Source organism: Cyberlindnera jadinii, assembly GCF_001661405.1.
Source record: "Cyberlindnera jadinii NRRL Y-1542 unplaced genomic scaffold CYBJAscaffold_1, whole genome shotgun sequence".
Lineage (NCBI taxonomy): Eukaryota > Fungi > Ascomycota > Saccharomycetes > Phaffomycetales > Wickerhamomycetaceae > Williopsis > Williopsis jadinii.
In genome coordinates, this window is record NW_017963652.1 from 1,724,189 (window position 1) to 1,735,625 (window position 11,437).

Below are 11,437 nucleotides of genomic sequence, written 5' to 3' on the forward strand. Positions count from 1 at the left end.
AGCAAGCTCGGAGAAATCAAGTGCTGAGAAATTTCAAGTGCTGCTCGGTACAACATGATACATAAGACAGAGGAGATGGGGGATATTTATATAAGGCTCACGTCCCCATCTGCCAAAGTTTTAGCCCTATGTGTTTATTTTCTTTTTCCTTCTGGATATAAAAACTTTTTCCCTCATGTCGCTCAGACGCATGTCTATGCACAAGCGTCGGAGCTTTTGCTGAGATGGGAAACAACCGTTCGGAGACAACAGAAACACAACAGCCAAGCATGTGTTGTGGTGAATGACAAGTGAGGAGAGGGCACCAATTGAGGTTTGATGACACAATCTGGGTGAAGCATTCTTGATACTGTGAGGGAACATGATGGTGTGTTTGATGAAAGGGTGTTGTAGATTTGTAACTGGCGACGAATGGATTGGTTCCCATGAACGCTTTGCTGGCGTTGTAGTGGGATGTAAACTGAAACTGCCGGGCGATGTTTATTCATCCCGTTGAAAGTTCCACGAGGTGATGCGAACGACGGTGGGACGGGGTATTCGAAATAAACACCCAATATTTCCACATTTGTCGCTGTTCCATGGTGCAATAACTGTTTTGGAACCTGTGCAATTAGTCGGGACGTGATAAGGACCTCCCGTGGACCCATTTTGTGTCTTTGTAGTGCACATTGTATGCTTTAAATCTGTCCTCCTTGGCTGGTCAATGGTCGGGGACCCTTGAACGGAATCTACAGCGTAGCCCTTACTGCTATATCCCTCTTACAGTTTAGCATGCCGGACCAAGAACACTCGGTGCAAATCCAGTTCTATTTAGTTGAACATTCTTAACAGCTCAAATGGTGCTCCAAACGTAGCCTCGTGTTTACTGTAGTCGTCTGTAGAGTAGATGCGCCGTCATTGCCGTGCATACGACCACCACATTTCTGAGCGACGATTAACCGTAGCGTCTGCTCTTCGGCTCTACGCTGTATCCGATCCAAACTCTTTATTAACCCCGTTTCTCTTCGAGCAGCGTCCACGATTCAGTGATACGAAGATCTTCGGGCTGAACATATCTTACAGAACCTCACCCATGTATCAACGGAACTATAACTACATACAATATAAATCGCCCCTGAAAAGACTGGTGCTCGGTTGATCTTCTCAATTACTAAGCGGGACCCGAAAGTGAACCAACACATCCGAACAATCAGCCCCTCTTATTACTAACATGGCCAAAAAACCCAACCAAAAGAACAAAAAGAAACCAAGAATCAGTCATGTCATATTAGCTACAGCCCTTTACCTCCGTTTTTGGGAACTGCGCGGCCGAGAAACACTCGGCTTAGGTGATGAATAATCACTTATGTAATGCGTTTTCTGAAACAGGAATTCTTCCCTTTTGGGTTGTTTCAATAATTTCCCAGAACTGAAAAAGAAAGCCGCCCAAACAACAATGCCACACAGAGGGAAAAGCTGGGAAAACTTTCAGACACTCAAGGGTTTTTTTTGAGTTTGTCGACCATTTTTCCAGCGCTTAAAAAAATTGAAAAATGAAACAGGTAACAAAACAAAGAACTTTATCAAACGACATCAAAAGGAGCTCACAGTCCAGCTAATTTCAAGGACATTTTTGTAACATACTCTGTCATTTAAAAAAGGAAGGGAAAGAACTTTCACGGACACAACGTTATCAAAACTGTTCATTAACCCATCCTCTTGAGAAACACGATAATTGATATCTTAGAACCCTTTCAACCCGCTTTATTTGTTGTGCTGTTCTGAATTCCTCATCCTCTGGCAAAGAATCCACACAGCAGCACCAACGGGACATTTTCAAAGGGACAAGCGGTTACACTGACAGATACCCGCACACAAACACGCTCTCATACACGGTCATAGTCTGACTGGGGTTTGCACAGCATAACAAAATCATACACAGATGGCTTCGAGTACATCACTATCGTCGATGTCTTCTTCATCGTCACACTCTTCAACGAGCTCAAATGCGTCTCTCAAAAGGATAAGGAAACCTTCACCCTATAAGCAAGTCTATAACTTTGTCAGGGCATTCTTCACAACGCTGTACCTTTTACTCATCGTACTAACGGTCCCTATTGCTTTCCAAGTTGGTGGTGTGTATTGTGGACTGACCTTCACCGTGACGTTATTCTGTATCTACTCGAGTTTAACAGTGATACGGCTCGTCCTGTATAGGAATTGGGTGGTGAATGTACTCTACTACTCACAGCACTTGCTGATACCGAGTATACTGACATTTTCATTGTCTGTCTTCAACAACAACGATATGGAACAGTTGAAATTGGACCATATTGTGTACTATAAGTTCTTTATAAAACCATGGATGTACGTGATTCAAAAGTCTACCCCTTGGTTTACACTCCTAGAAGGTTTATGCACAGTGCTGGCAATCCAGAGCATTGGACAAACCTTCACATGGTTGAAATTGAACAAGTCTGAAAGTTGGGTCATCGTTAGCCTGCTAAGCTCTGGTGGTATCATTACTACTTCGATGTATTTTCTCTACAGAATCTATTCTTCCTCTGTGGAAATCAGCTCCGCATCTGCATCTCTGATTGGCGCCATCCTAACTTTCTGTTGTGGTGTTGGACTCTACGGTATCATCTCTAAACGTGGCTCCACGGTGGAGAGCTCGTTGTTGTTTGCATACGTTGTGAGATGTATCTATGAGACGTTTCCAGAACTTTCTCTACTGGCATCAAACGAAATGGGCATCCTCATCTCCAGTGCTACAAACCAAATAAGGTTGGATGTTCAATTCTTGCCACTGTTACTCACAGATTCTGTAACGCATCTCGTATCCTCTCTCACGTGGAACGTTCCTGTGTCGTTTCAAGCTGTGTTGGATTTCTTCATTGCCGCTGCAAAGACAGTAACACCAACGGTACTTGTGAACCTTGCATACCGTGTATCTGTCTTCTACTCTGCAACGAGGATAATCCCAGCTTTGAAAAATCCACAACCTTCAACGAGGTCTATGAGGGTCATATACGCATTTTCGCCGTGCATTATCATTGCCGTTTATACGCACTTGATGATGCAGTATTCCAACGAGCTGGATTCCGAATTGTGTATCTGGGGATGGTGGTTGCCGCTCGACAAAAGAGAAGGTCAAGAAATTGTTGTTGATCCATGGTTATTCTGGAATTGGATCAACATGTTCAGCACGCTAGGGCTGTATGCTTTGGAGTTGTTTACGGACCCACAGGAATGGAAAGGGTAAGGTTTTGTTACGCTAACTCGGGATACATATATAATATAGTGTATGGGAAACATACATTTCTCTTTCTAAACACCATGCGGTTTGCCCTGTAGTTCGGTAGGCTATTCACACCGAGCTTCACCTCAATTCAACACTTGCACCAAAAAGTGTGGCACCCAAAATATGTATGCACTGTAGAATGCACTTCATCACTGCTCGGTGAGACTGTGGAATTGTGCGATGAGCAAGGGTGTCTGGGTGTTACTCATCTGCATGTGCCCAATTTCGAGGCCCAAGGCGAACAAAGCCGTCAAAAAAGCTGTTTCAACCGGTACCCGGCTTTTGGATTACAACCATTTGCGTGCTTGGGGGTTTTAAAAGGCGTCATTTCATGCCGTATCTAACATTCAGGCTTGGTATTGTCTCGCATTGTAAGCGAGAAATTCCTGGATTTTGCCAAACACTACTAGCATGACGTTTAGACGACAAACCCGTCTATATGTTTGAATGAACTATCTATAAATTCAAATGACAAACAAACGTAATAAGCTTTGTGATAGGTCCAACACAATAGTACATCACGTCCGCCGGTTCTTTGTTGTATTTCCCTGTGACGTATGTGACACAGTTGCTTAAAGCTTAACGAAAGCAAGCACCCAACCCCACTGGTAAAACACACCATGGTTGGTGGCAAATTACAAAGATAGGGGTTTTTACAACTTTAGTGGGGCACGAGTCCAATCCAACTATCCCGTGTAAAAAAAAATGTGGTGGTCCTCTCCTCACGGGATACCATTCCTTCCCGCGGTATGACAGGTGCCTACATATAATTCTTCCAGTTTGTGGTACTACGCGATTGGCACTGTTTAATGCCACACTAATAGTAACTCCATAAACGCACTAACCTACCCCTACGAACTGTCCAGCTAATCACGTAACACCTACCGTGTGTTGTACCCTATGACATGTTTTCCTGCCGTGTTGTTGCCATTAGTCCACTTTGCACCGGTACTAACTGTATATCGCGTGTCCCGTTTAAATTTTCTTATCCCGCCAGTTAAAATCCGTAGACACAGCCCACGTACTACATGATACAGTGTGTCATGTACGCTATCTCCTATCGCAGCTTCGCGGGGCGTTCCGACAGAGTTCGTCTGGAAGAAGTGTCCGTCCTTACACGCTACAAGCTACGATTGAAGGTTACGTTTACACCATCTGAAGCGTGACACGTTCACTGCTCGAATAGGTTCATAATTAACCAAGACAAAGGGAGAAAAGACAGACGTCGAAAGTTGGAACCGATGCGAAAAAAAAGAGCTCATCGCGAAATTTGTGACCGTAAAGGGTAATCTTGTGGCGCAAAAACCGATTGATTCTATAGCGAGGAGAAGGCGATGGACCGTTAATTCTCGTTCGAAGACGCAACGCCGGAAGAAAAAAAAAAGTCAACGGGTCATCGACGTTTCATTTTAACGCATCGCACACGGTTTCGAATTTTTGGTGGTGAATTGTTGCAAATTGCTCAATATATTTCTCTCTCTCTTCCACTTCTCAAACAAACAAGGAACAAAAGAAAAAGAGTCGAAATCTTTAATATTCTGCGACAAACCACTCTCAATATTCAGCAAGGGACATCTCACAGCTTTTTGTCCACAGTCTCTGTTTTTTTCATTTCGGCTTCTGTCTCGATCGTCCACAAAAGAGACCCACAGTTTCCCACCCCATCACACGATTGTAACCCATCTCTCATTGTCGACAACACCAACGACATTATTTTTGGAACAATAGGAGGGGAGTCTAAAAACTTTGGCCCAAAGAGGAATCCGTTATAACTACTTTTACACGTTAATTCACGACTTGTCACCATGGAGGATAAACTCACAAGGGTGTTTTCTCGCACGCCTTCTTCTTGGGACCCACAGGATGACCTCTTGCTACGACATTTAAAAGAACAGCAGAAGTTGGGCTGGAAGGAGATCGCCTCGCACTTCGCACACAGAACGCCAAACGCGTGTCAGTTCCGCTGGCGTCGACTACGTTCTGGTTCATTGAAAGGTGCTAACGGTGGCTCGTCCTCTGCTCCCTCGTCGAATCAGTCCACTCCGCCAACGGTTTTGGCGAAAGATGGAACCTCATCGCCGTCAACATCTCCGCCCTCGCAATCCCCGTTGTCATCATCTGCTGCGCTCACGCTCGGGAACGCGCACACACCACAAACAAAGCCCCATGCCAATGGGAAGGGTGCTGCTGGCGCTGGTACTAGCAAGGTGTCAAAGTTATCACGTTCGTATTCATCCTCACAATCAAGACCTATGCAGATACCAGAGATGTCGTATACGTTCAAACAGGCAAAGGGGAAAAAGAACATCACCGCGGAAGACGATGGTGCTGACCCGCTTTCCTCTTCGATAAACTCGAGCTCATCCGATGAATGGACTCCAGAGGAGGATGGTTTACTCCTTGCTCGTCGCAGAAGAGCTTTGAGCTTTGCAGAGCTATCAATACTCTTGCCGCAACGGTCAGAGGCGGAGATCCATAAACGTATAAGCACTTTGGAACCAAAGACTTTAAAGGAAACCCTCAAGGATACCACGAAACACGTCTATCTAACTGCAACCCCTAGACGTAAGCGTCATTCTCACTCTGTTACACCGATCCATTCCGGCGGTGTTCTCCGTGAACGCTCCTTTTCAAGCTCATCGCAAAACTCTGTGGGATTCCTCAGCGGTGATGCGCTAAGGTCTAAGTCTTTTAGTTACACGGTGCCGCCTTTGTTCAACAACATGACTCCAGTGGGTGACAGATACACATTACGTAAGGGCTCGATCTCTAACGTCAGAAGGAATTCTGTCTTGAGGGAAAGTGCCGTGAGTGATGACGAGGATGAGAAACACACACCACCACCGATCTCCAGAACCACCAGTGTAGCTTCAACTGCCACGAATACTACAACAAATTCCACTACAACAAAGCTGCCATCTTTGGGTGTGCTGTTCCACGACTATTTTACCAAGTGAGTTTTGATATTATTTAAAAGGAATGATGTTTAACGAGGAATGATTTTTGCAACGACACCACGGGATTGGATGTTTTCAGTTCAATAACAAAATCAGGGGAATATAAAATGTACTTTTCTTTATACCTTTGAGTGTAGCAATTATTGTCGTTGTTCACACAGAACTTACCAAGAGCAATGACGTTATTACCGAAATAGCAAAAAAAAAGCACGAACATAGCAAGGGATACATGAAAACAATTGAACCCAATGAGCAATGAATTGGACGTCATATGCTTGTAGAAAGTTTAAGTGTTTTGCGCGTAGCAATAAAGCAATTAACTATAGATCTTGATTTATGCCTTTGCTCTCTGTGTATATAAGCCAGGTACCATGCCCTCCTCTCTCTAGTAGATCTGATCTTTTAATCAAGAATCAAATCAAAATTGCAATCACACAAAATGTTTAGACTCTTGAGAAGAACTACAATTACAAGATCCATTGCCTACACCGGCAGACCAACCATGGGTTACCGTCCTTACTCAATCATTGACAGTGCAAAAAAAATAGCCGACGACATCAACAAGGCAGTTGGTAAGGCCGCAGCCAACACCATTGAATCTGCAGAGGACACCGCTGATGCTGTCAAGGGTAAAGCCGAGGAAGTCACCGAGAACATTAAGGATAAAGCTCAAGAATTGAAGGATAATACACAGGAAAAGGCCGAGGAATTTGCTGAAAGTGCAAAGCAAAAGACTAATGAAGTGGCTGCAGATGCTAAGGACAAGGCCCAGGATCTCAAATCTGATTTGAAAGATGAGGCTAAGGACAAAGATCTTGACGAAAAGGCTGACCAAGTTAAGGACAGCGTGAAAGAAGGTGTTGATAAGGCCGCTGATAAAGTCAAAGATGCTGTCAATTAAGCTATATTTCCTCCTCATATTAAACAACTATATATTGACATTAAATTTTAAGCTCTATTTCTATTGATCGATAACCTCAACTTGACGAGATTTGTAATTGTCTGGTTTACTTTAGCCTCCAATCCATTGTTGTGTGCAAGCTTCACAACATATCCATTGATGTAGTCCACTTCTGTCTCCCTCAAGTTTAAAACGTCCTGTCTCATAGAGCTTGAATTTTGTGCATTTACAACAGTACCAACTTCAATGACATTGGCAATCAATTTCTCTTTGTCTAAGACTTTATCGACATTCGGATTGTCCTTCAACTCAGGAATACACTTCTTGAAGATTCCAATTGACTCCTCGATGATATCGTGAAACAGTTGGGGTGCCTTGTCACCTTTGCCCAATTCACCATTGATACAATCAATGATTGAAGTGATAGAATTAATACAAGCGTTAACGGTAAATTTCTTCAACTGAATCAGCAACAAATCGGAGTATGGCATGTAGTGAGTCACAAGTCCCTTTGCATCCACCAATTGTTGGATAAACAGTGGTAAGGAAGACGTGTCATCAGAAGAAACCTGAGCAATGTTTAAATCTGCAAAACCAGCATGTGCGACAATGTATTCGTTGTCATCTGGGACAATGAACGCACCGTGGTTGATGACACCTTGGTACAAAGTTGGGCGATTGGACTCATCTGGCCAAACATCACGGATTAGCTCATCTGAAACACCAAGTCCATTTTGAATCAAGAGGATATTCGTTGATTTGTCGATGAGGTGTAAATAAGGTCTCAAAGCACTCTGAGTTTGGTAAGTCTTTGTAGTGACTATGAGATTAGATATAGGCCCGTTCAAAGTACTTGCAATTGCTGAATCAAATGTTCCACTAACAGATTCAACTGGGGTCTTGAACAGTCTTCTTATGGTTACTTTGGAGAGGTAACGGTCTCTGAAATCAGCCAATCTTGACGAGTTACGCCATAAGAGGACCGTCTTCGGTGGAGATGCCAAGGTGGATAGTTCATATGCAACAAGTCCACCAATAGAACCAGCTCCAAGTATGTGCACAGTACCACTACTCTTAGTCATTATCGATTGATTGTTTTTACTGCAAAAACAGTATACAGGGAGATTTAAAATGACTGCCTCTCTAGATATATATATTTCACGGCTCATGATGACGAGATCGTTCGGCGCTTTTTTTGATATGCAACAATGCTATGGGTGGAGGTGATGCGTTTATCACCTCCACCGGGAATTTTCAGTTACATAATTGGCTGTTTAAAAGATAAGGAACTGTTTAGAGGGACAAAGATTTATAGATCATGATCTGGCTTTCATGTGAGATGATCGGTAATTGGATTATTCTAAATATTTTTCTGTATCAAATTATCATAAATTAGTACCATTTTCTCATTAAAATTCTTAATGTGCCACCACTGATTTCTATATAATATTTAAAAATTATCTAAAGGGATATATTTATTGACCTTATTTAATATTAACACAAGGATGCATTAAATAGATATCTAAGCACCAAAGTGAACGGAAGAGTTATTTCATATGTTATCAATTTCCATTTATCAATCATTGTATTAACTGATAACCAGGCATGTCACGGTTGTCTACTAAACTCCGACATTGTTGGTGTTCGGATGTTAAATCATAGTTGATCATACTTTGTTAATTTTCCATCATGTAACTGATGGCACATGGCGAGAATTGACAATTATGTCTGCTGATTGAGCAACTTGGGACTAATCAAGGGTCATTTGCTTGCAACTCTTAAAACCAAACACAAGTCCATTTCCCCTAGAGCCATATTAATAATCGGTTTGGACACCTTCATGTGTTTCCCATACCATAGTGGTACATGCACTCTTTCTCTAAGGTGATGGGAAAAAAGTTTCACAAGAGATGAGCTTCGTTTCATACTGGAACGATTAAATACGAATTGACTAAAGATGGGTGCCAGTAATGCCCGTAAAGACAGAAGAAATCACTCTTCTAATGACTCAGATGTTCCTAGGAAGAAAGTCAAACTCAATAGAGGAAGATCTGAGTATAGAACTGTGACAAGGAACGCTCGAAAACCTCTTCGTAGAGAAGAAGAAGAAGAGGAAGAAGTAGAGAATGAGGAGATGCAGGACAGAAACAAGGGTCCATATGCCACCGATGAGTCCAGTGATGATGAAAAAGATGCTGTGGATGATAAAGGAAAAGCTTATGATGCTTTGCTGAACTTGTTGACAGCTGAGCAGGAGCTTGAAGAAGAGGACGAACAAGATGACAATGCGGAAGACATAAATAATGGACACAGTGAAAAAGACGAAAGGGATGAGGAGGAAGAACAAGAAGAACAAGAAGAAGAAGAGGAAGAAGAAGATCATATTGCTGGTATTGTTCAGGAAGAGTCTGATAACGATGAAGAAGAATTTGCTGATGAATCAGATGATGAAAAGGACAACGAAGATCCATTTGAAGTTCATTTTGCTACTGCTCCAGAGGATTATCTAAAAGAGTGTACTGATAAGTTCCAGAAGGGAACTAACAGATGGATCAACCAAAAGTTCCAGACCAAGACGCATAGTTGTATTGCATCTCTCCCACCAGTGGAAGGGTCCTCGAACTTCAGATCTATCCCGAAAGATCATTCGTTAGATTCATACAGCATTAAGAACCGTGTTTTGGAAAAATTTATTGAAAACTATGGTCCAACACTTGACGATGATATCTCCAAACAGATATTCGACCCTATGATGTCTTACAGGGATATTATATTCCCATATGTTTCTCACACAAACGTCTCGAATTATAGAAAATTGTACGCATTGCATGCACTGAACCATGTATACAAGACCAGAGATCATATTCTAAAGGATAACCAAAAGATCGCCAATCAAAACGAGAAGCTAGAGCAAGGTCTAATCAAACCAGAGGACGAGAAGGAGTTTAGAGATCAAGGTTTCACCAGACCTAAAGTCCTTATTCTTCTACCTACAAGACACCAATGTTATCAAGTAGTTGAAGAAATGATTAAGCTATGTGGAGCAGATCAGATTGAAAATCAGAAGAAGTTTAAAGGTCAGTTCTACAGCGATTCTGGAGTCCCAGACTCGAAACCTGAAGATTTCAGAGATTTATTTGAAGGGAACACCAACGATTTCTTTTGTCTCGGAGTGAAGTTCACCAGAAAAACCTTGAAGCTGTATTCGTCATTTTACCAGTCTGACATTATCTTTGCGTCCCCAATTGGACTTCAATTGGTGTTGGAGAATCCTGATAAGAAGAAACGCCAGTCCGATTTCCTTAGTTCCATTGAGATGTTTATCGTGGATCAAGCACATGCCATTGAATTACAGAATTGGGATCACATCTTGACGATCTTGAAATACCTGAACAAGATCCCGGAAGAGATGCACGACACCGACTTTTCGCGTGTTAGAATGTGGTCAATTGATGACCAAGCCAAATACTTTACCCAGAGCTTGATCTTTACCGAGTACAACACCCCGAACGTCAACAATCTGTTGTCTAGATCGATGAACATCTTTGGTAAGTACAGGTTTAGAACACTTGTGTCGAACAAGGAGAGTGCCATGGCGAAAGTCGGGCTGAAGATAAGGCAAATCTTCTCAAGATTCGCCTCTTCCTCTCCTATGGAGGAACCTGATGAGAGGTTCAATCATTTCAAGTCTGTCATCGTCCCATCTCTGAGCAAGCAAACCGGGTACGAGGACGGCTTATTGCTCTACATTCCACAGTACACAGATTTCCTAAGAATCAAAAACTACTTGAAGAATAAGACTTCATTGATGTTCTGTGATGTGAATGAGTATTCGGAGCAGAAGGACTTGTCACGCTCAAGAGCCTTGTTCCAACAAGGCCGCCGCAAGATCCTGCTGTATACCGAGAGATTACACCACTACAGAAGATTTGATCTCAAAGGTGTGAAGAACATCTTGATGTACGGTGTTCCAAACAACCCGCTGTTCTACACAGAGGTTGTCTCGTCCATCGGGAGATCCGTGTACGACGAGATTGCCGACTTCAACATCTCCACGGTCAGGGTGCTGTATTCGAAATGGGACGCGTTGGCACTGGAGCGGGTGGTTGGCAGTGAAAGGGCACCTGTTCTCACACATGGCCAGAACGAATTCTACGAGTTTAGATAGTTTGATAGCTTATATTTTATTGCCGCCCTGTAGTGCACCGAGACGTATCGATGAAGTAGCGAAAGCGTCCACCCGGGCCACCCACCCGTGTGTGAACAGCAACAACAGCAAACCTGGGCCCCCCGATG

General features: G+C 42.9%; 6 protein-coding genes across 6 annotated transcripts; 4 read left to right on the plus strand and 2 right to left on the minus strand.

The window, feature by feature from the left end:
• Positions 1-81: 81 nt before the first annotated feature.
• Positions 82-767, minus strand: CYBJADRAFT_13509 (uncharacterized protein). The gene has a single exon (XM_020213125.1). The coding sequence runs from the start codon at positions 645-647 to the stop codon at positions 195-197; it is 453 nt and encodes a 150-aa protein (XP_020073549.1). The 5' UTR covers positions 648-767; the 3' UTR covers positions 82-194.
• A 1,295-nt stretch (positions 768-2,062) lies between these two features.
• On the plus strand, positions 2,063-3,217 carry ICE2 (Ice2p; the record flags this gene model as incomplete). The annotated part of the gene is made up of 1 exon (XM_020212236.1): positions 2,063-3,217. A coding segment is annotated over one exon (1,155 nt), but the record flags the coding sequence as incomplete, so codon positions are not given.
• A 1,871-nt stretch (positions 3,218-5,088) lies between these two features.
• TOD6 (Tod6p) lies at positions 5,089-6,240 on the plus strand (the record flags this gene model as incomplete). Its single annotated transcript, XM_020216168.1, has 1 exon — positions 5,089-6,240. One exon carries the CDS (start codon positions 5,089-5,091, stop codon positions 6,238-6,240), a length of 1,152 nt encoding a protein of 383 aa, XP_020073551.1.
• Positions 6,241-6,460: 220 nt separating this feature from the next.
• Positions 6,461-7,165, plus strand: CYBJADRAFT_13607 (uncharacterized protein). Its single transcript, XM_020213136.1, has one exon. It carries the CDS (start codon positions 6,680-6,682, stop codon positions 7,139-7,141), a length of 462 nt encoding a protein of 153 aa, XP_020073552.1. The 5' UTR covers positions 6,461-6,679; the 3' UTR covers positions 7,142-7,165.
• PAN5 (2-dehydropantoate 2-reductase PAN5) lies at positions 7,133-8,272 on the minus strand. Its single transcript, XM_020214210.1, has one exon. The coding sequence runs from the start codon at positions 8,221-8,223 to the stop codon at positions 7,189-7,191; it is 1,035 nt and encodes a 344-aa protein (XP_020073553.1). The 5' UTR covers positions 8,224-8,272; the 3' UTR covers positions 7,133-7,188.
• An 821-nt stretch (positions 8,273-9,093) lies between these two features.
• Positions 9,094-11,329, plus strand: UTP25 (rRNA-binding ribosome biosynthesis protein UTP25). The gene has a single exon (XM_020213122.1). The coding sequence runs from the start codon at positions 9,099-9,101 to the stop codon at positions 11,307-11,309; it is 2,211 nt and encodes a 736-aa protein (XP_020073554.1). The 5' UTR covers positions 9,094-9,098; the 3' UTR covers positions 11,310-11,329.
• Positions 11,330-11,437: the final 108 nt, after the last annotated feature.